This window comes from Schistosoma mansoni, chromosome 1 (assembly GCF_000237925.1).
Source record: "Schistosoma mansoni strain Puerto Rico chromosome 1, complete genome".
NCBI classification, from domain to species: domain Eukaryota; kingdom Metazoa; phylum Platyhelminthes; class Trematoda; order Strigeidida; family Schistosomatidae; genus Schistosoma; species Schistosoma mansoni.
In genome coordinates, this window is record NC_031495.1 from 35,675,656 (window position 1) to 35,701,084 (window position 25,429).

The 25,429-nt window shown below is 35.5% G+C and overlaps 2 protein-coding genes across 2 annotated transcripts; both read left to right on the forward strand.

Moving 5' to 3' along the window:
- Positions 1 to 1,874: 1,874 nt before the first annotated feature.
- Smp_154670 (putative glycosyltransferase 14 family member) lies at positions 1,875 to 5,844 on the forward strand (the record flags this gene model as incomplete). Its single annotated transcript, XM_018794229.1, has 3 exons — positions 1,875 to 2,438; positions 4,865 to 5,329; positions 5,803 to 5,844. The coding sequence occupies 3 exons, from the start codon at positions 1,875 to 1,877 to the stop codon at positions 5,842 to 5,844; spliced, it is 1,071 nt and encodes a 356-aa protein (XP_018648663.1).
- Positions 5,845 to 17,641: 11,797 nt separating this feature from the next.
- Smp_060570 (putative sarg904) lies at positions 17,642 to 25,222 on the forward strand (the record flags this gene model as incomplete). Its single annotated transcript, XM_018794230.1, has 6 exons — positions 17,642 to 17,825; positions 17,854 to 18,278; positions 18,310 to 18,469; positions 20,369 to 20,554; positions 23,572 to 23,719; positions 24,464 to 25,222. 6 exons carry the CDS (start codon positions 17,642 to 17,644, stop codon positions 24,765 to 24,767), a joined length of 1,407 nt encoding a protein of 468 aa, XP_018648664.1. The 3' UTR covers positions 24,768 to 25,222.
- Positions 25,223 to 25,429: the final 207 nt, after the last annotated feature.

Consider the following 25,429-nt stretch of genomic DNA (forward strand, 5'->3'; position numbering starts at 1 on the left):
TGTCTACGCAAGATACTTCGGATCCGATGGCCAGACACTATCAGCAACAAGTTACTGTGGGAGACAACAAACCAGATTCCAGCGGAGGAAGAAATCAGGAGGAAGCGCTGGAAGTGGATTGGGCACACTTTGAGGAAATCACCCAATTGTGTCACAAGACAAGCCCTCACATGGAATCCTGAAGGTCGAAGGAGAAGAGGAAGACCAAAGAACACATTACGCCGAGAAATAGAGACAGACATGAGAAGAATGAACAAGAACTGGAAAGAACTAGAAAAGAAGGCCCAGGACAGAGTGGGTTGGAGAAAGCTGGTCGGCGGCCTATGCTCCATTGGGAGTAACAGGCGTAAGTAAGTAAGTAAGTAAACTTTATGTTGAACTTTATATGAATTCATAGAACTGCTCAAGAGTTCCGTATAACAGTTAATCAGACATTCCAAAAGAAAATGTAAATATTTACATTGAAGTTTATTTGTCAAAAATGATACAGTTTCTTTCTATTGTTTAATTGAGTGAACGTTTTACTAAAAGCTTTAATAACTACGTATTTATATACTTTTATTTGTTTTAGGCTTTACAATGTATGAAATTCATGTAAGTTCCTTACACTTACATATGCATCCTATGACCATGTGGTTAAATAAATTTAATGTATTTGAAATATAATTGAAAGCATGAGTCAATTGAAGCCAGACCACCAGGGAAAACCTGGAAGTACTGGACGGCCGTTTCGTCTTATTGTGGGACTCCTCAGCAGTGCGCATCCACGATCTCGTCTCGCGAGATTCGAACCCAGGACCTACCAGTCTCGCGCCAGAGCACTTAACCGACTATGAAAATACTGAAATCTCCACAAAATGCCTTCTGAAATATAATTACCGATACTACAGAAGTTATAGTATCAGGATTTGTGTGATGATGAATGTCATACAGAAATGTTTAAAAAGAAGCATAATGAATTTGTCATGAGTAATTTTGTGGAAATAAATAAACCGATCAACTGATTTCTTTTAAAAAAAAACTCTGTTATGAAGGCGTTTTCAGATTTTGTTACGTAATAACTTGCTAAGAGAACAGTAATAACAGACTTTCACCAATTCTTTTAAACATTACATTTTCAAAATCCATATAAGATTGTATTACAATTAGATAGATTGTCACGTTATTCATCCAAAGTCTTAGAAATGAAATTGAGACAAGTATAATCTGTTCAAATACACCCTTACTTGTCGTGTAGTTATTAATATGAGCAAACAACAAACAATATCAAATATAATCGACTTCAATTTTTTTTATTTACAAAACTTTACAAAGTCTATTGCATATAGAAGAATGTATTATTGATTTAAAAAAAAGAACTTTGAAACGAAGAGCAACGTGATGTTAGTAAACTTAGTGTTAGAACACAATTTCATTAGTTTAAAAGCATGATTTAAATAGAAAATGTAAACATATTTAAAGTGTAAAAGCTTAAACTGTAATTTATGAATTTAAAAGTAATGATAAAGTGATTCAGTTCGTTTGGATTTCTTCAACATTCATAGTTAAATTATAAGCTCATTTTATCAATCAGTTAATGTAATCGACCACACAGGGAACCAGCCTAACCACCTTAAAACCAACATGGAATACTTGTCCTTAAATAATTCACTTACAAATAAAGTATGCTTGAGAAATATTTCAAACTACCATACAAACAATCTGAAACGTAAACTAGTTTGGATCGGTTCCATTTCATTACTAATCACATCGCTTACAGTTACATATTACAATCATATGCAGCTTATTACGAATATATTTTGAAGGAAATCCTTCTAGTAAATAACCGCATATGTCAATACTTATTCGTAAAGAATTTGAGTTGGATAGAGTACATGTTGGTGAGAAATATTCAATCGTCATCAAATGGGGGCTATTCAAATTTGACTAACTCTCATACATGTAATGAATTCAAATTATTTCGTGGTGAAGTTGTACAGTCGACAGTGGAAGAAAAACAATTCCCTCTGGCATTCAGTTTAGCTATTCATGGGAATATTAAACAGGCAGCTCGTCTCCTTCGCTTGATTTACAGATCACATAATTTGTATTGTATTCATGTGGATTCTAAATCACCACGAGCTTTTTATGATGAAGTGATGGAGTTGGCTAGGTGTTTTGGTTCAAATGTGATGGTAGTAAATCGATCGGAAAGTGTGAATGTTAAGTGGGGATATTATTCTGTACTGGAAGTGTTTCTTCTATGTGCGGAGAAGTTGATAAACAACACTGAGATTATTTGGAAATATATTCTGAATGTGAGTGGTCAAGAATTACCACTTCGCACCAATTGGGAATTGGTTGCCTTGTTGAAAGCAATGAATGGGTCAAATATAGTTGAAAATTTGGGACCTAAGCATAATCCAGAACGTTGGCCAATCAAGAATCTTACGTTTCCGGTAGATTTTGTTGTTTTTGCCATGTACATCATAATTTATTATAATATTTATAAATTGCTTATTCATGATTAATCGTGACGCTGTAATTCCAATGGAATTTACTGTAAGAGACCAATTTATCGCTTCGGGCATGCAAATAATAATGAAATCAGATGAGATGTTTTGTAGTGGCATTTAGTGGGTTAAATGAATCACAGTATTCAAACATTACTAGATTTTTCCAAACGTTTTAACTGAAACGTTTTGTAAGAACATAAAGTAGTCAAAGATAAATGATGGGGTTCGAAATTAGTTCACTAGAACTAAACAGTGGCCAATTTATATCATGTAAAGTCTATTAAGTAACTCAAAAATAATGTATAAAGTAAGACCAATGTAAACGTTTGAAAAGTGAACCAATATTCGAAATTTTAGCTTTAAATGAGATTACATTGGTAATAGAGTGAGTTAACATGTTATAATTGAAAATCTAATGCTTGGTTTAATTGCGTAATTAGTTTTTCTTTTTCAAATAACAAATCCCATTAAATAGTATTATCTATATAAAATATCTGTTAATTTTATTTCTCACTATATAAAAGGCAGAAAGAGGATTTTATCTCTCTGTATTGATAATCATGTTTGAAGAAATATAGTTTGAGAAGGGGTTTTGTGGAGATTTCAGTATTTTCATAGTTGAAACCATGAGTCAATTGAAGCTAGACCATCAAGGAAAACCTGGAAGCACTGGACGGCCGTTTCGTCCTATTATGGGACTCCTCAGCAGTGCGCATCCACGATCCCACCTCGCGAGGGAGATTCAAACCCAGGACTTACCAGTCTCGTGTCAGAGCACTTAACCGACAGACCACTGAGTCGGCATCCGACAGTGTTAATGTCCAACTTCAACCAATCCACGAAATTGAGCAACCATTCACCAATGTCATCAGTTAGTTGATATCTCCCAACAGACTTGGCTGAACTCCACTGGTCACTGCTTTGACATACCTTAATAAATTGTAAGACGGTTAACACATAATATTAAGTCAGTTTCTCATTGTCAGCAACAGCATACTTCAATCTACCAGACAATAAATAGATGTGTAAATAATATGATGATACTACTAACACAGTTATTAGTTATTTAAAGATCCCCATCATATTAGAAGACTAATATTTGAACGAAGAATATTCTTTTCGATAAATTCTCTTCAGGTTCTACAATTATATATCCGAATTAATAATCCGAAAAAATGGCCAGGTTAAAGGCAAAGTACATCGTTTAAAGCATGTAAATTTAGGATTGTCGAACCAAATAGAATAGAATCATTAATGTTGATATGACTCATATAGAATGTTAACTTGAATCTGGATATATGTTAAGTGAAAATTTAACATCTGTGATCAGAATAAATATGGGTCAAGTAGGGTGAGAGAGATATGATAGTGCAATTACAATTCGATCAAGTGGAAGACTAAATATATGTGACTAAATTGTGTGAAAAATTAGGAAGACGTAATAAGGAGGGATCAATGCGAAGTGAATGAATCATGTCTAGGGGAGATTAATAATAATGTTTAGCCAATAATAGTAATTCACTTAGTATTGTTTGTTTGAATCTTCCCATTGATTTTTAGGACTGCAACTGGTCAGTCTCTAATGGACATATGTGCATACTGTGCGTATTGCCTCGATATAGCCTTAATTCACAAGCATTGTAAGCAAAGATGGATGCAGCCCTAAACATCAATGAAAAGATTCAAACAAACAATACTAAGTGAATTTCAACTTTACCCCATTGCACAAGCAAGTGGCTATCAGGACTCAGTGTCCGAGTAGATAACGCGTTGGAGTTTGAAGCGGAAGGTACTGGGTTCGAGTACCAGAGTGAACATCAAAGCTGAGATGCAGCTACATCCAGCTGATGAGTCCCAAACAGGACGAAATGCGCGTCCTGGGTTCCACTTCTAGCCACTATCCATCTTTGCTTACAATAATAATAATATTATTAATATTAATAATAATAATGTCAAGATTTGTGAATGAAGATAAGGGAGACAATTACATTTGACTACAATTATTAGTATTTTCATTCTCTCTACTACGTGAATCAATAGTCAATAGTTAGAATTTTCTATGTTAACATTGTCTAGCTGATTTAGATCTTCAGTGATTCAGTTAAATATTAATGAGTAATTAATGTTTACTAAAATGTTAATTGTAATATCAAATTTTTTCAGTGTATCTTCTGTCGAATAACGAAAACTATTTGTAACGGTAAGGAGAAATTGCCAGATCTTTATCTGTGGGTGATATTCACACTTTAGTGTTCTTCTCTAATTGGAGGGATAAGATGAAACATTAGGGTTTCTTTTCTTCAGTTTACTTGTTTCTTAATAAATGAAGTTATTCATCAGGTTTCATTATTATATCTTATAATTTTCAGATCATTTGGAGTAAAGGAAGCTTTTACATGGCGTTAAGGCGTGATTTTGTTCATTTCTATCAGAATGACCCAAAAGCAAATGAAATACTTGGTGTATTGAAAGCAGAAAAAAATTTATTGAAGCATCCAGATGAATTATTTTTCTCTACATTGAATTACAATCCATTACTTGGAGCTCCTGGTGCTTGTAACGAAACATATCTTACATCTGACTTAGATATGCGAGTGGCGTACATAGGACGTTATGTAAAGTGGGCCAATAGACCTTGTAAACGTGAAAAAATTAGAAATGGTATATGTCTTATTGGTATTTCCATTCTTCCGAGTATTCCAAAACGAATGGAACTTTTCGCCAACAAATATAGTGAAAATTTTGAACCGATCGCTTATGACTGTACAGAGAATTATATCATGGAAAAGGTTCTGGCAGAAATGAGAACTAATCAACTCAGTCCAAATTTTAATGTGAGCTTTTACTCACAGCTCTATTGTTCACAGGACCATATACACTGAAGATATACTAAATAAGTCTGAGTTACTGGCTCACAATATTTGGAATAATTTTGTCAGAACACTGTACGACCGATCATTCATATTTGATTTCCCTTACATAAATGCTTCATTTTTTTCTCAGTGATATTGTCTATCTTGTTCTGCTAATGTGTATAATAAAATGATTTCTGAATTTATTGTATATAATGAAACTCAAGATCGATGATGGTTTGGAGACTGAGATTAGCTACTGCTCAAAGTTGATTTATAGTGTACTTTTGTATTTACATATGGATAACACTATGTCAATTTCTCAATTCATGGCTTATTTGATGGCAACATTTTATGAAGTCGAAAATGTGAGCTATTGAATTCTACCTAATCTGTTCTGATGGTATCATTTAAGTTGCTTGACTTGAATATTGTGATTTCCCCCTTGTTTTTAGGTTATATCTGTCAACCAACGAGTAGGTCAAAATAAGAATTAATCAAATGTTTGATTATCTTTCGTTCGTTTTTTTCAATAACGATACTAATATTAGAAACTATTTGTAAATTGAATTACGAAAATTCTCGAGATTCAGCCGTTTAACAAAACATTCTTCAAAGAGGCCTGTTACATTAATACCAAACAGAAGAAATAAGTTTTTACGTAAATACATTTCGTATCATTCTGTAATCATATTTTACAATTTTTGAAAAATTAAAATAATACAAAGAAACTGGTGTATAATAGTAAACAGTCTTTATGTTCAAACAGTAGAATTTAACAAAACTTGAAGGGTACAGTGAATGTAACTTCGGGAACATTTAAGTGATCAGTCATTTTGTTTATTTAGTGATATATTTAGTATTTAACACTTTCATGAATAAACTTACTGGAGTCAGCTAAAGATTCATAGTTATTGCTGTATAAAACAATAAATATAATCTTGGAATTATTATCAGCTTGATTGATCAAATCATATTAGTGACATCAACTGATAACACACTATAGATACTATTTTGGAACATAAATCTTTTTAATATGTGTATTTACTCAGTTGTTAATATTTTGTATTCATGAAATTTATGCTTTATCTTAAACAAATCGGTAATTCGTGAAGTTTTCAGTTTTTGGTTACTAACCTCTTTAAAACTATTAAGTGATACAATACTCTAGAGTTTATAAATTTAATAATGAAATAATCTTATAGAGTTGAGATCATGAGTCAATTGAAGCTAGACCATCAAGGAAAACCTGGAAGCACTAGACGGCCGTTTCGTCCTATTATGGGACTCCTCAGCAGTGTGTATCCACGATCCCGCACTCGCGAGATTCGAACCCAGGACCTACCAGTCTCGCGCCAGAGAACTTAACCGACAGACCACTGAGCCAGTATCCAACGGTGTTAATGTTTATTTTCAACTGATCCACGAAATTGAGCAACCATTCACCAATGTCATCAGTTGGTTGATATCTCCCAACAGACTTGGCTGAACTCCACTGGTTACTGCTTCTCACTAGAACTTCTGATAATGAAGTAATCACTTTATACTTTACTGATGAACACAAATTTAAACATTTAAAATAGTCATTCACTGTTAAGATGTATCTAAACTTTTCGTCAATCTTTGCGGTTTGCATTTAAAATCTGCTTCTGAAAATTAACAGTCCTCTATAAGATGTATAGGAAAAACCTAATACATTGACAAAGGTAAAGGTACAAACGAACTAGTAACTTATAAATGAATATAATCACTTCGCAACAATGTTGAATCAACCCAACAAACATAATAGAGCCTTCACCAAAGACTGGTTTGAATCTTTGAAAACAGAACTTATTAGATATCTAGTGGCAAAAAATTTGATCATTTTTATAATCCTAATAAAATATTCCACTTTTTTTCGTTTCTTTGATATATATATATATATATATATATATATATATAAATCGTGAGGCCTAAGCCAAGTGTAGCCCCTTCTTGTAAAAAGGCTACCCTACTCAGGTCGTTTTATCAACTGTGGTTCCATGTATAAGGGATCCAATTTGGTTCCGTTGTTGTGTTAATTCATTTGATGCCAGTTATAACTCGCCTTGACATGGTCTGTTTATGTTGAGGTTTAGACAACTGTCATTATCTAGTTTTGTTACTCATCGTCATCTATATCAATAGTTTCAAGTGCATAACTGATGGTATCTAAAAACTGCTTGTCGTTCTATTTATCGGACAAGAAATATTCCTTCCTTCTTGTCCTGCGCTAGATGAACGGTTTCCAGTTTGCTCGATACGGTTAGATACCGTTAACTGGTACGCTTAGGTACGCCTGGTTCTGTAAAGAAACGCAGACGTTTGGCTCTTAGTAGCGTAGTAGGGTCGAGTCGAGGACGGACTATGATCACTACTACCATACGATTACGTGCCCAGAAACGACTGGGTTCCTTTGATAACTCGTAAATCAGAAGGCTTTAATTAGTCCAGATCAAGTATATTTATTGGCGATCTCGTGGTATCGATAGAATACCGAGACGTGCCAACGGGTACAGGCAAAATGGGCAGAGCGTAAGAAAGTTTGAGCCGAACAAGGCGGATAGCGGAACAAGAAGTGAGTCTGATGCAGTTAAACAAGTACAGTAAAACAATCACTGGTACAATTGGTTACAATAATAATAATTGTTTCTTTTATTCCAATCATGTTCTTATCGAGACCAGCTGGTCACTACAGTAGGAACAGTGAAGCTAATGTTGATGTTCGTAGTTGTGGTGCGTTCGACACTTTGGTTGTAAAGTACGTTACAAGGAACCAGTTGGTTTTGGGTGTAGAGTGTCATTTAGGCCTTCAGATTACGTTCCTATTTGTCTCGGTGGGAGCTCTGCGGAGCAACACAGTTTTGTAAGAAAGAAAGATGTTATGTTGTCACCCAAGGACTTAAAGGAAGGAACGAAGCCTACGTGTTTATCTCGTCAATGTAGAGCAACCACATCAAGCGTCATTAGGTGGTGCAATTCTTTGCGCTTTCCTCATCAACCATTGCTGTGAGTGGAATAGAAGGGTCCACGCTGAATGGTTTGGAAGACCACATCTGATCTTCCGAACTGCTTTTTGATCGGCAAAAGAAGACAGACAACATATGAAAGATGATACCGAAGAGTTGAACAATTTCTCGATGATCTTTTGTTACTTGGTATCAAAATGGTGTATGTAAGGTTAGGACGTGAGGTAGATCTGAAGTTAGTGTTGGGGCTGTTAATGATGAGGTTTGCAAACCATCTTCGGTGTAAATGCGTAAACGTTTGCTCTAGAGTGTAAGAGGAGAGTGGAGAATAAGTTTTTTCTGACATATCAAACTGTTGCAAAGTAGCATTAATGAAACAAAGTGAAACAATGTTTATTTTGTGAGAACAACCTTGAATCGTAAATGTTGGGCAAAGAAACTTAAGTGAACTGGGATGGTAAGGACGATAAGATTTTCGTTCCGTGAAATACCGCGCACGCTTGAATTTAATGTAAATTTAGCCAACATAGTGTCGAAGGTAGACAATGTTTACTTAAGTTTTGGGGTACATGGACAATATTCATCCGAGCATGAACCACATAAGAAAGTAGCTGTGATTTGACGTTTATTAATGCTAGCCTAGCGGAGAGACTGCATTTTAAAGCTAAAATGAGGAGTATCTCAGTTAACACTAGATTTGACAAGACGTTGATTGTGTACACAAGTAGTAAATTCGTCGAGCAGTGACGCCTTTTTTTGAGTTAAGACGACCTACCCAACTAGCAAACTAAGATTAACGGATGGGGCGAGAACAGATAGAAGTTCGTTCATGAAGATGTGTCATTTATCTAATTTACCTGTTTCTGAGCTGCAAAATAAGAAAACGAAGCTATTAGTTGAATACAATGTTGCGGAATTACGCAGAGTGGTGGGAGTAAGATTTACTGATGTATATGAGTAATATGCTATCAGAACGATCTTGGGATGATAGGTTCGTGATCTCGTATTATTGACTAATGGTTAAGCGTATTTTTTTTAAGGTCCAGAAGCACAATTACCAATCACTAGGGCTATAAGTACGTACGTAAGCAATTAGCTGTTGGAGAAGTATTTGATATGCAACGCTTAGGAAAGGGTACATGGGGTAGCGATATTTGCTCAGTGATCAGTCTTCAAATGTCTACGAACAACACTTATGTACTCATAAGATGTTTGTGAATAATAATAATAATAATCTGAATAGTTATCTTTTAGAAGTGTCATCTTTTTGACAAAGATTAGATGTTGTGATTTCCACGGCCTAATATCAGGTGTTTTCAATGACAAACACTCCAATGGAGCCAACCTTGCACCAATAGCTTGAGGAAACAGTTTTACCCATCTTGATTATATTACTAGTTTTAAAAGGTTTCACTCGGGAACATACTGTTTCTAAATCTATTTTGAAGGATGTGAATTCACTGGAATGTTTTTGGAGGTGAGTCGGAGAACTTTTTGGGTCGTGCTGAAAATTACTGGATATTTATACACTTAGAATATGGACGGCTTGGAGACGAACTTCTAACGACCAAGAGCATCCTAACTAACTTTGAACACCTTCTGGGACACTTATTTCAGTTCATTCTAACACAAGCTCGAAAGGTACTACTCAGAAGTTCTATGGGAATATAATTGATAATACTGTAGAAACAACTACAACCTTTTATGCACAGTTGTGTCATGAAGTTCCCTGCCAGCTACCAGATCCGGTTAGTTCCTTAGAATTCTTTAAGATGGAATTTCACATATTCTTCATGACTTCAGAACTGCCGTTGACACTAACCTACAACTCTTCTTCCATCTATACGCGCCTTATACATTTAGGTTTCTTTCTGGAGGCAAAAGTGACTTATTTTTGCAATAAACGAAAGCATTTTAAGCAAGAATGTGTTCTTTGTGTCCGCAAACATCTGACCTGCTGATTTGTTTTACATGTAGGCTAATATGCCATAGCAATATTACTTATAATTTCTACCTTGCAGTATGCTGAGGTTACCTAATAATAACGCATCATATACTGGACGAAGATAATGGCATTAAAATGTCCTATTTGGCTTGTGTATCTAAGACCAGTCGTCCGGGAGTACATCCTGAAAGATTTCAAACAACAAGATGAAGCCGTTGAAATCTGTAGTTTTTTTGGTCACATCGATCCCTGAATCACATTTATCAGATTAGACATCTAGAAGGTTATACAAAGATAACCAGGGCATGCGCTGCTACAATGTATCCATTCTTCACTTAAATTTGCACATTCAAGAGCTGTTGTAACGAGGGTAATTGCCTGAGTATTTATCACAGAATTTTTGCCTATTTGACTACAACTGCCTGCGAAGAGTTTGAGAAACCACAGTTACTATATCTGCACAAAATGTATTGCCTCACAAAATCTCTTTGCGTAGGAGGGGCGGTGGGATGATGTAGAATATACCAAAGTTTCCTAACAAGACACTGAACTGTATGATACAGACGATACTAACTTAGAGTACCATCACATTAAAGAACCGTCTGTTATTTATATTTAGGGTTCAGAAGTGTAGATGCGATAGCTGCCATCAAACCAAAGAATAAAAAATAACTTTAGAGACAGTAATAAGCAAAATGCTCCAGGTACTTATTGTGAAACATAGGATTTACGGACATACAGCATACCTGTGCCTCCGTTTTTCTCCGGTAACTTCTGAATACAAATTAACCATAGAAATGGTAATGGATAAAAACCCTCTGTAAGATCCATTTCGAAGGTTTTGTATGTGAAAATCCCTCCATGCATACATTTGTAGCTTTTTCTCATTGGTTTCTATAGTTGTACATTTTGTTAGTCTTCTTGATGCCATTTGTGATTATTATGTTTCATTTTATAACAGTTTTTTCATTTTCTCTCTCGCTTTCAATGAGTTTCTATGTTTCTTTCTACTGTTTTAGTTGATATTTAATCTTGGCGGCAGCCATATCGATTGTTCCCTCTTCGATTGTGTTGCTTGAGTTGACTGGGATCGTGCATTTTGGTTGTAAATTGAAGCACTTTCCCAGAATTGGAAACACTTTGTGTTGTAAAGCAACAAACTATTATCTTTTGAACGAATTTTTACTTGATCTATCCAGAAAGGATAGAATAACACTTATTTTTAGTGCGTCCGGTAATTTGCTTATATTTCTTATCAAGTTGTCTATTTGTTGTAATTTAGATCGATTATTGAGGGGACAATTATTAGTTGAATAACTGAGCAGTAATAATATAGATTTTTATTTATAATGAAATTTTGAACCGTTATTTCCGCAATCATCTTGTTTTGATATCAAAGGGGGGATACTGAGTCTCTAAAACACCGAGACAGTTATTCCTCAGCCAAACCTTAGTTTGGATTTTACACTCCCTCACAATAACACGATAAAACGTACAAGGTATGGAAGAGTCATTACTGTAAAAATGTAAGTACAAAGAACAAGAAAAATATTCGAGCAATAGTTTTTGCGATATTCTCGGTCATAGATTATGACAGAACTTCGACAAACCAAAACGTTACTGTTGAAGGTATATTCCTACCAGTTAAGAAGCAATAACCTATCTAGAGCATATAGGGTCGGCGAAATGTCACTGAATATCGAACAGATCATCAATCCCCGTCAAGGTCAAAGATAGTCAACGCGCATCAGTCAATCATACGCCATGGACTGGCCCACGCGACAGTGGTTGTACTTTCGCTTCTGTACTTTCGTGGTTGTACCTTAACTAATATATTCTTGTAATAACGTCCTTTGTGTTGTATAGTCTCCATAGCGTCCATGGTCCCTTGTTACGTCGATGGAGGCAATCCACGTAAGGTGCAGGTCGCGAGGTGTGACCTCGAAGTTGGCTTATTCGTTACACCGTCCCCGTCTAACTCGAGTAGGTCTCCAATCATTCCGAAATAGATCATCAACGTTGGTGGTCTACAAGCAAAATGCTAGACAAATTCAGTTCGCTCCAAAAGTGAGTAATCAATTACAAAATGAGAATTACACAGTAGATGAACAAACGATATGACTAAATACAGGTACTCGACAGCAAACATATCTATCCAATAGGGTAAGTGTTTCGGTTTTAGTAAGAGAGAACAGAAGAAATTATTTAACAAGGGAACAACCGAAGTACAATGATCCAATTTGGCAATTCAATTTAAGTTTCAGTTTGGAAAGGACAGGAGGCTTGATGGCCTGTGTTAGTCCTGGCAATGATGGTCTCAGCTGATCCAACTTTCTTTTGAAGGAGTCGACGGATGGAGCCTCAACCACGTGCTGAGGTAATGAATTCCACTCGTTGATTATTCGATGGGAAAGCCGGTAGTCAGCTGACAAGTAATTCGTTCGGGGCTTTTGAACTTTTTTGGAGTGTCCTCGTAGATTTTCTGTTTTAGAAGACAAGAAAAATGAGGGCATATCAGGTGCAAATTTGTCATTAAGCAATTTGAAAACTGTAATCAAGTCGCCTCTGATTCTTCGATATGACAGCGGGAATAGGTTTAGCTTGGTCAGTCTAGTACCATACGGGAGCTTCGCTATTCCGGGAATCAGCCTAGTTGTTGTTCTCTGAACCCTTTCCAAGAGTTCACTGTCTTTTTTAGGCAGTGGCTAGCTGCTTGTATGCAGTGCTCAAGTTTAGGGCGCACAAACATTGTATACAAAGTCAGAAACGTTTTAGCGTCGAGATGCCTAAAAGCCCTGCGTATGGACCATAAAGTCCTAAAACCTTTGGCGGCTATTGCACGGTAGTGTGCAGTAGTTTTTAAATGTTGACTAACGATGACGCCTAAGTCATTGTGTGCCTGGACAATAGGTAACTCAGTGTTATTCATCGTGTATGTATCTGTACCCTGGTGGCCAATATGCATCACAATACACTTGGAAGTATTTATCGGTAATTGCCAGGTTTGAGACCATTCAGATAATTTCTCCAGGTCATTTTGAAGTTCTAAGCTATCGCCCTTGCTTTGTATCGCTCTCTATATCTTGACATCGTCAGCATAGAGTAAGACCGATGACGATAGTAGACGAGGGAGGTCATTTATGTACAGGAGGAATAACACTGGCCCCAAAACTGTACACTGGGTGACTCCACTAAGCACAGTCTCCCAGCTAGACAACTTGGAGTTCACCCTTACTCTTTGTTGACGCCCAACTAGGAAGTCTTTTATCCACATCAATAGATTACCTCCAATCCCGACATTCCTTAGCTTATATAACAGCCGGTTGTGTAGCACTTTGTCGAAGGCCTTGCTGAAATCGATGTAAGCTACGCCTATAGGTAACTTTTGGTCCTTAAGAGCGCACCAGCTTTCACGAGCGACTAATAAGTTTGTGAGACAAGAGTAACCTGTTCTAAAACCATGCTGCTTTTCGGAGAGGATCCGGTTTTCATCGAGATACTTAAACATCTCCTTCCGAATAATCTTTTCTAAGATTTTAACAACCACACTAGTTAGGCTAATGGGTCGGTAATTCTCAGGCTTATGTTTTGTACCTGTTTTGAAGACTGGACTTACTATGGCGTTCTTCCAGTCTTTTGGTAAACGACCCTGGGTTACGGATAGATTAAAACATACACTTAAAGGGTTCGCAACAAAGTTAGCTAATTCCTTTAGTAACCTAGGATGCAGTTCATCGGGTCCCGTGGATTTGCCTATGTCAAGCTTAATTAGCAGACCAAAGACATCGAGTTCTTTAATGGTCACGCTGTCCAGTGTTTGTGTGGGGGGATTTTCATGGACTGGTAAGAAGGGTGTTTCTATGGTATATACGTTACTAAAGTATTTAGAGAATACTTGAGCTTTGCCAAAGTCGTCCTCCACTAGTGATGAGGCAGTACTGTCTCCCCATAGTGAAGGAACATTTTTTCTTCTTTTTGTCCTTTGGTTTATATAGGAATACAAGCGTTTAGGGCATTCTATGGATTCCTTAACGATTTTCTCTTCGTACAGCTTTCTGGACTTACAGAGGGTCGAGGCACAGGTATTCCGAGCTTTTTGATACTGAGATTTTGCCTCGTCAGTCCCCAGTAACGTAAATCTATCCCCTATTTTCCTTCTTTTACGGAGAAGGACGCGAACCGCCCTACTGAACCACGGTGGGGAGTTCTCGGCCCCTTAGATGTAGTCCAAGGGATGTGGGGGCGGTAACTTTTAAGTATAAATTCCGGAATAAGCCCCAAGACATTTCGATTGATGACTCTGGGTATATTGTCCAATCTACTGGTGATGCTGAATGCATGATGTCTGGTATGTTTGCTTTCCAGACGTTAGGTCTGGATTGAGCTGAGGCGTACTCGTGACCGACAGTTATATGGAAATCAAAGGTTAAAACTGCATGATCACTTTTGCCCAGGAGTGGCATGTAATCCAGGTTTGCAACATCATCCTCATAGTGAGTCAATATAATATCTAGTAAGGATGATGCAGAGCCCGGGTCGCACCTAGTTGCTTCCTTCACGTGTTGCACTAAGGCACATGTGATTACCGCATCAACTAGTTCCTGTTCGAAGGAATTTGCTGACGATTCAGTTACAAGAAAAAATTAGTAAGTAGAACAAAGGTAGCACAGTTGCTAAATAACTTGCAGACATCAAAAGGTTATTCAGTTGCAGAATGTGTAGACAGTATGAGAGCATAATAAGTGCAAACGGTTTGAAAAATATGCTGATATATGTAAATACATAGGGTAATGAAAGAAGAATTGTATACAGTGAGAAACAAATGGATGTTGTTAAATGAAATGCATATTTTAAAAGAAATGTAAGAAAATAAAGACAGGAAATCTCTTACGCACTCCCTGTGTGTAGTCGCATTGCTAAGCAACGAACGTTGTAGCCCATTGTCAATAGGTTCAGTTAATAAAAACATAGTGTTCTGACTAGGGAGATTAAAAATGAAGAGAAATGCTAATGATGGCCTCGGACGTTTTGGGACCGAGATTCTAAGCCATATGAACGACGGGGTAAGCTTTTTTTTCGAAAAGTACTTGATCACTATAATCTGTCGATGCAGTGGCACATGAAATAGAGGTAGTTGGATCGTGAAGCGTCGGTTGAGTTGTTAAAAATAAGACATAGGACTAGTTGGAGTGTACCGTATCCCTGACAATGGAAAATACGGATACCTCCCTGTCAAGCAGATATAGAATCATTATGTTTGGTGACATTCTCTATAAACCGTGTTGATGCGCATGAGAGGCCATCAGGCATTGAGAACTGCAGCAGAACCCTGCAAGTCAGTTTGGAATAAGTGTCACTTCAAGGCGTGTTTGTCGGATGAAATACAGAAATAACTTTGTATGGTGCGATGAAGTACCCAAGAAAGACAGAATTTAGGTCAATGAATTTGTGGCTCGTAGGTTTTAAAGTTTCAATATGTGTACGCCATCAAACATTTTCAGGCATCTTTCCGTTTATCTAACAGAAAAAATTCTCATGCAATGATATGACTTCTACTGAAGACTTCATTTCAAGCCCCCGCTCTCGTCTGTTTATCCGGCGAACCGAAATTGGCTTCAGTGTTGTGTACATAGGAGACATCCATGGATAGCCATGAGTGATCGAAGCGAAGTCCTCAGTGAAAATCATGTCTCACCTAGTAAAACAATAAGAATGTGTCCTAAACCGGTAGATATTTCACTTTCGTCCGAAAGTTAAAGAGCGGTAAACAACACACATTTTGGACGAAAGAGAGAGGGTAGGGCAAAGCAGATGTTATAGCAAATTTTTTTGGCAAAACGTCCCATCCCAAACCTACACTTGACGAAGAACAAAGCCTGAAAGCAATAAAAAATTTAGCCATTCCATTTTAATTTCAATTATGAAGATGTACTGAGTGAACTGGGCCGTATGAATGCGCGAAAATGGTCTGGACTGGGTTACTTGCCACTTCACATGCTAAAGCAGACTACGGCATCATCGGCTCGACGATCTTCCATTACTCCGATTAGTGGAAATATGACTATAAGCAGTAGAGAATGGAGGCTTATGTGGTCTTCAAACCAACCTCAGTTTTGTGCCAAGCTGGATCAAGTTGTGATTAGTTTCCTTACAGCACCGACCAAGGTGATATATTTAATGATTAGTGAAATACCTTAGTCAAACAAAAATGGCGTGACCGACCAGCTAATGTCGAAGCCACACCTCATGGTCAGTACTCAGAATGGACTACCCTTTCATCGTACCCAAGTACTATTGCTTTTTGATGACCGTGGAATGTAAACACCATTATTAAAGAAATGTATATACAACAGTAAGCACAAGGAACAGAGAGTGACTACAAACACATAGGTCAGTCCATGACGCGCAATTAATTGACGCACGTTGGTCGTCTTTACCTTAACGATAATCGGTAAACCACTAAATATTCAGTGTCCTGGATGATGGATGATTTGGCAAGGGCAGTGACACTTCACTGGCCATACATGTCTGTTGGTACGGTGAGGCATTCTTGCATGAATAATGAACATATTGTTATCAATGAACGTATCACAGGGGAAGCATCGGTACTATTCATCTTGACTCGAAATGATTTAGTGGTCATGGCAACTCGAGATCTTACGACCATTTTTCGCTGCCGTCTGACTAAAGTTAGAGGGCTTGAAACCTTGTAGTTGTCAAGGCGGACATTCACTAATCCTGACACGAACATTTTCATCACGTGTGCAAAGGTCTAGTAAGATCCCGACTGGAAAACTGAGTACAATGCACATGTCATGTCTAAAACATGACTTAGATACAGTGAAAAGAGTAAATATAACAGCTATCTGTGCAATTCTGGAACTTCTAGACTTTTCACATACGGTGCAACATGACAAGTTAGACCTCCTCACACTGTTCTGCAAAAGATTAGGAGCATACTAGATAAAGGTTAGGGCAAAGTATTGGTGCTATTGTCTTCAATGCATGATCCTGAATTCAGGTTAGAAAAGATATCGTCATCCCGCTTTCATCAATACATTTGATGAGAAATTGGATTGCATGGTATCACTAATTTTGACGACAAATAAAGACTAAATGACGAATTATCTTTTTCATGAAAAATAAGTGACTGTAGATAATTTAATTTGTTTTAATGCACCAGTATCATTTATTTTTACCTAAGTAAATAGCAGACAACTAATTAAGAGTGGTCTGGCAATTATGATTTATCGCCCCCCAATGACTCGTTGACTCAGTCGAAGTGCACTTTGGAAGTTTAAAAACTCACTTGTTCGCCTTAACTTTATTGGGCAGTCTTAGAAAACATACACAGTCCTAAAGATGGACAAAACTGTCTGGAAACTTATCTTCACATTAAATATCGTGACTCTAGTGTCAGGGTACAATCCGATGTCAGAAAAATTAGAAAGCCTGTTGTTGTCGTTGGATAAACTTGTTTATTACTACGAACAGCATGTCAGTGAATTCAATTTTGATGGTATCTTCGGCTTAATCCCTTTAAAAGGTAATGAACCTTTTTATAAAACTTTCAGGAGCCCTTGAAAGCATTACTGATGATTCCCTGTATGAAAACTATGAAAGGGTTAAGATTGCCTTGTTACCATTGATGAGAAAACTTAAGACACAAATTATGAGAATCAACGTGATCATTAGGAAAAGTGTGAAATTTTTTAAGAAAGCAAGAGACTCCTACTACACGAAAATGGGTAGACTTTTGGCACTGAAATGGAATTTTCCGGGTCAGAACACCATGTATTCTTATTTATCGGATCCAGAACCGATATCGAGCGCGCAAAATATTTCTAGTGATGAATGTATTATCCAATTACTAAATACCAACAATTATGGTACTCTTGATTGTCATCTTTCGATGGAATGTATTTTAAAACTCATGGACTTTAACTCCCGTGGTTATGAATTGGCTCATCAAGTTCTATATATTTTAATTTCACATCAAGTAATTTCCCATTATATAATCTTATCAACAGGTTAATTGTACTGATTCCCTGGATGGTATGCTATCAAATCTCTCGACTAGCGTGGGATCCTTACAAAATAAACTATGTTCAATTTTGTATAGAGATTTTGTCAATTTGTTTCTCAGTTCGGAAACAACCCCTCGAAATCGAGATATTTTACTTGAAGAAAGTACGTTTTTGACTCTGATTTCATGCAAAACTAAACTATATTATTTCTACAATCTTAACAGTTAATCCTAAAAATTTCACCTTATCGTGTTATTCTGAGGAATAGTAAAATGCTGACGTTATCATCTAATCTGTGTTTTTTTCTGAAATGTTGTCCGTTATAGCTTCTACGAAAATAAATCGTGTAGCATGGTAATGACGCGGTAGCTCTCAAACTCAGAGCGTGCCTTGAAATTAATAAATAAGATTAAAAAAGGGTCTCCCAGTGCATATTTATGTCGTACATTTTTCAACATAAGGCATTAATTATGGCTGATATACACATTTCTTTCAAAGGTTTTTCTGTAAATGGCTTTTTAATCATGGTTTTTTTAAACCTATTTTACTCAGGTTTTTCCAGAGCTAATTGTTCTGCTTCTCGGCATTTCTAAATCAGTGCTTACTTTCTAGTTTATGTCAGAGAGGTAATCACTGTAAGAGTTCACCAAATGGGTGTCATCTTGGGTAAGCGTAGTTTCTATCAAATAGGAATCATATCCTTTACACTAGCAACAAGTTGACTATGTGTACGCAGATAATATTCTGGAACGGCTCCCCGAAATGTTCATAATGAAAGCGAAAGTAAACATTTCAACATGTAGAGGAGAACTTTTCTAATTTCAGTCTTAGGGATTCGAGATACTGCTTACTAAGTTTTATGAAAGTACTTTGTACTAGTGGTAATCTAAATAAAGTTTTGGATGTACATAGTTTTGGCTTGTTAGCCATTTAGACGTAGCACCGGGTTTTATTTCCACTTATGCATCAGCTGATTCACACTATAGTGCAGTGTCAAAGTTATTACAAAATTATTCAAACAAAGGTTGTTGGAGAAGAGTATGAATCTGCTACTCAACATCTATATATTTATTATATATGTCACTAACCTGTGTAGATATTATATTACTTAAAATCATAATTAATTGATTGCACTTATCGTCATATTTTTCATCCATCTGATACATGGGATCAATTAGATGTTGATTCGGAAAAATGGTTTTAACATACAGGTTGAACAGAAATTGTAAGGATAAGAAGGTAGAAAAGTAAGAAAATATAGGGGATATGATTCATGCGTAGTTAAGATTTTTTATGAAAATGAAGTCTTATTATCTGTATTACTAACGTTACTTTCAAACTGCTTCAATCGAAGTTTTAGTCTTCTATTACCCCAGATAATATAGAAAAAGCGCTTAAGGTTAGCCACAAAATTTACAGATTCAAGGATGATGTTCACATTTTGCCCACAGACACTTCACCCACGAAACACATTCAAATCTGATACTAAAGTGGTCGATAGTTGGACACAGTTAACGTGTGAACATAATTCAATTGCATTTCTTGGTCGCGTTAACTAACTGACTATCATTTCTTAATAGCATGTTTCCCGACTTCCAAATAACTAATCCGATGGTTCTACCATATTTACATAGTAAATAGCAATCGCTCATCGAATACATGAACCTTTATTCTAAACTTCATCTTCGCATCTGGGTAGTAGTAACCAGAGTTTTCTAGAACACCTGGATGAACAAGCCTATTTTCTGGTAATAAATCAGGTGGATCTATCACTGCACGTTAATCAAATCTTCTACTTCTGCAGAACGTTTTCTTGTAAATTACCTTTGATAGCTTCAGTATGAATAGTCCGGAATATTAGGATACTTTGTTTGATAAAATCTTTTGTAGATGTATTTAATAAGTTGTATGTAACTGCTAATTTAGTGAAAAACTATAGATGATTACACTTGAGATATCATGTTTAAGTAAGTTACGGTTGGAAACTTCAAATACTGTATATACGTAATCTTTCAAAGTCATAAATTAATAAGGAATGTTTTGTGCTTAATTCTACTTCCAGTGTTTGTTTGCGGGAGTATTGGCTACGAAAACTTCATCCAGTTTTCGATTCTCAGCAGGGTTTTGTCGTGGCAACAGCCTTCCGGATGCTTTATTTCTTCAGGTTCCACAGATGGAAAAAGCAAACATAAAAATACCAAAATTATGTTTCACGAACGCCATCCCCTTGTTGAACACAGACATGCGGGTGAGGTTATAAATTTTCGTATTTTCAGCATATAGTATTTGTCAGCAGACATTTATTTTGTAGGCTCTAACCTTACCGTTGATTTTCGTTGCTCTTACTTTTTCAGCTGAGTTCATTTTTCGAAAAAATTGTATCAATACCCCGAACCTTTTAATTCGATCGTATGATCAACATTTTTCCAGTGTTGATTTTGAGCTCCCCAAAAAGTCACTTTGTGTACTTATTATTATTGAGGTGACTGACACAGTCGAATACTTTACTGCTCACGACCGAACTGATGATTGATACCAATTAGTCCTGAATGGGCGTTTGGAACTTGCACAGAGATAAACATATTCAAAGCATTACTATAGTGTAGCCCGAAGCGCGAGCTACATAATCTGGGTATTTGATGCCAGAGAGTAGACTTCTAGAAAGGAAGACTATTTTTAAAAAATCCGAATCTGAGAGTTTCACGTTTAAAAACACGCCAATGAAAATTGACTGATAGTGAGAGAACTGAGGAATTCTGGTGAATGCCAGCTGGTGTAACCAATCCGGTTGAGGCTTTGCCTTGTACACCTAGGTTGACCGATAGTATCGAAGTGAAGAACTTTTATTAATTTCGCATACTTCTTTTTGTACCTTTAAATGACCAAGATTTTTATAGAACGTGTCAGCTTCAGTCTTCAAGTAAAACAAAATGACCACACTCAAGCGTCAGTATGGCTATGCTCTAAAAGATGGCGAAGGTTACTTATGTAATCTGTGTATCCATCACGAGTTTTAAAGACTGCTTAACTTTGTCAGCTTGACTTCCATATTCATATGACGGATGATTATGACTGTTCATATCCTCGAAACTACATAAATCAATCTAACTCCTCTTTGATTATCTTACGTGAATTTCCGTTATTTCATATAGACGGAGACAATTATCTATTTAAACCAGTTATTTGTAACTGAACTCTAGCTTCTACGTACTATTTACTATCTCTATCAATCTTGATGATAATTCTGAACCATTCGGAACAAATATCACTGTAACAAATCAACTGGTCCTTAATAGTGTCTTTGGCTTCATGTTATTTATGATCTCTAAAAGTATGTAGATCTTTCACTCATCCTGTTATAAAAATTGAAAACTGGAAATTAGACGAATTCCTGTTAAAGTGCTCTTCACATTGTTTCACTCATCTTTCCATCCTCCTGGTCTCAAGGTCCACCACCGTAAAGTATTTCTTATAATAGTCTCGGTAATAGCTAATCCTTTAACCTATATCCGTTTGACGAGTTTAAACAACTATCTAATGCTACTTTTTATCACTACCTTCTCCATCACCTTCACTTTCGCTACATGTGACTGCCTCCAACTTTGTATTTATTTTTGATCAGTTTATCTTTACGTCGTTTTCGTCTACTGTGACGTTTAGGACCTGTCATCAATCGATTTGGTAAGGTTGCTGGTATCCACTAGCCCTACCTAAACCTTTGATTTGAATAACCAACATACATGTTTGTTGTTATTACAGATGTATAAAAGTCATACTGAACTGTCCTAGGTTGATTATTTTCATGTTTCCTTAGGTATCTAGCTAACAAACACCCATTAAATTTTCACTGGATCAGTCTACGTGCATCAGAGCATAATCAAAGTTTAGACATGAACCAGTTGAAGTAGGAGTTTTCTGTTATTTAAAGTATAGGCTACTTTTATCAAATTATGTCTCATATCTGTCTACTTTATAGTTAATTGAATTACCCTATCACAAGGTAACAAATGAACCGTTCCTCATTCAGTTGGATGTCTTTTTGGCTTGTTATATGCCTAACATACTATAAGTATGGTGAACCTTTTCTCATTTTGGACAATTCATTATGATCCCACATCAACCCTAAATACTTTAAAGCTACAAGCATTTTCAAGAGTAGTTAGTATACGGATTATATTAATTTTTGGCTCACACTTCTGAAATGTACTTACACTGAACTTCCAAATACAGTTACACCAGTGACATTTAAAACATTTATATGGTACACCTGAAATAAGTCATATGATGTTAAGAGAGCTAATGCTTTGAATGGGTATCTTCAATAATTTTAAAAATGAAGAGAGTCTGTACTTGGAATTAAAAAAACATGTATTTCAGTTCAGAACTTTCCAAGTAACATTCAGCATGTCTTCTCTTCTCATACTTTAAACAAAGCGCATCGTATTTACCATGCACTTTTAAAAAAGGTGATCTGATCACATGATTAAGTCAATTATTTGTGGTATTGATATAAGTCCAGTTTCTATTGTTATTGCCTACTTCGATAATTGGTCATTAGATCTACCTGAATAACTATTTCCTATCAAGGAAAAATAAAGATCATTAAAACACTCTTCACTGGCCATTACTGGATTAATGTGTATCCGACAAGTACATCTGACCATTATCTTATTATTTTATAACTCATCTACTGTTAAAACAACTATTTAGTCTAAATATTTTATTCCAAGTATTATTATTCCTGTAAAACATGGTACCCGTCAGGCACATGTATTTTTCATTTAAATATCTGTTTTAAAAATTAGCATTAAACTGAAGTAATAAAATTTATGCAAAAAATAACCGCAAATAATTCTAGAATAGTATTTAGCTTTTCTTTTTTCATCAGACACTGACTTTAGTTTCAATTATTTCGACCTAGTTTAAACGGGAATCTTGTTTTCATCAAATTAGTATAGGGAAATATTTATACGAGGTCATGCGATAGTTGATGAACCACTGTCACCCATGTAATCGCTTCACCATAATTCTTAGTTTCTCTGGGACTGTTAATTTATCAGGTATTCAGTGATAAAAGACTCCAAAATCTTTCTTACTGAACGGCAAATATGATCTTCATTTAGCCTATTTCGATTGTTGAGGTCGGATGTTTTAAAGGTGTTTATAGAGACCTTCACTTAGTTCCTGCAATTATTTATTATTTGTTATTCCTATTACTTTCTTCGTTATTATTGACTAGTCTGTTTCACCTGAATATTATTCCAGATGGTTGTCTATCACACATGACCTCTGTGGCTGCAGCTGTGATGGGTCTATATTTTAGAGCATTTTTCATCCCCACAGGGTATGTAGATGGATATTTGTCGGCCTCAATGCCTATTATATGGAAAGTTTTTTTGGTCAGATCATACACGTAAGCATATCAATATTTATTTTTTGAGAAATTTATTCTTTAGTTATACATTGACGTTTTATTACTGTACGATATTTAGTATTAGGGAAATAGTCTAAATTCTATATTGTGATATCAGTTCGTCCTATAAATTAACATCAATTATAACTCAAATTCATCCACTTGTTTCTCACTGAGGAAGATGATTTACAGCCCAAGCAGATTCGTTTGGTAGTACTGTGTTCCCAGACTTAGGCAATTTATGTGTGGAGGTTTGACGGTTTCAGTAAATACTATCGTTATGGTCTATCTCATACGGAAGTTGGCTTTTTTATTATTTCACAAACGTTCAATGAGTTTATAATTATAACCTTGTTTGCAATTGATCATCTGCATAGGATATATATATATATAATGCCATCTACATCATCTTATATTTAACTAAAGTTATAAGCATTCCCCCATTAAACTGAAAAATTTCACCCTTAGAATTTAATTAAAATTTATAAAAACGATAAGTGATATTTTAATATAGAGGGTTCGTGGAGATTGTAGAATTTTCGGAGTTATAAACTGATTTTAGCTAAACCAACATTAAAAACCTAAAATCGGTGGACAGTCGTTTTGTCTTGCTATGAGACTAAACAGCAGTCGAATGCTTTCATGTTTTTAAAGGTGTTTTAGGTAAGATTAGTCCATGATTGACATTTTGTTGAACTTACTTCTATTTTACTATTGTCACCCTAATATATTTCTGGCTTTTAGTTCACTTCCAAAGCTGATAGAAGATGATAATAATCAAGACGGAAATTCAAATCAAGATATATTCAACGCATTTACAAATCGTTTAATACATGTTAAAGGATCAACGTATTTACCATCTGGCATCCCATTTAGTTTAAGTTATTCAACACATTTTAAAGATAAACTAGACTTAATAAATTCAGATTATTTACTTGTTAGTATTTTACTCTTATGTTCTATTTGTATATTTCTCTATTTATTATTACGTAGTTGTATAGTTTATTGTGGATTTTTTAACTCGTCTAAATCAACTTCAAAAGTATAAATAACAAGAAAAAACAAAACAAACTACTCTATCATTTATCATCCATCCTTTATTCTTTTCAATTTGCCATTTGGTTTTTTTTGTTTAAATGAAATTTTGTAAAAATGTTTAACTGTGATAAGACTTTATCTTTGAATAGAAGAAACAATATTATAATTTATATTCATCAAGTGTGTGAATTCTTTTAACACACACACACACACAATACAATTTATTATGAATGATGATAGCAAGTATTATAGAATGAATCTTATATATAACATAGTTAATCAATTACTTTTCTTGTATACGATTACCTTCTAGTCGTAAGATACGAGTATAATGACCGAATAAAATATATTTTATTAATTATGCAATAATAAGTTTTTCACAATTTGATTATATAATAATGTAGAATCAATTTATATACATAAAGTGAACAATTTCTTATTATTCAGAAGCTATTGCTTCACTAAAATATCATTTTTTATTTTGTCGGATGTTTTGCTATCGCACGTTAGATATGAATAAAAATTAACATTTGTCATATACTTTATTTCGAAATGAAATGTCAAATGTACAGTTTTTTTGGATGATTATAACATATTAGTAAAGAAAAAAGCGGAGGATTTACTTTATCCGTTCAAATGAATGCTAATGGTATAACTTACTTATCGCTGCTA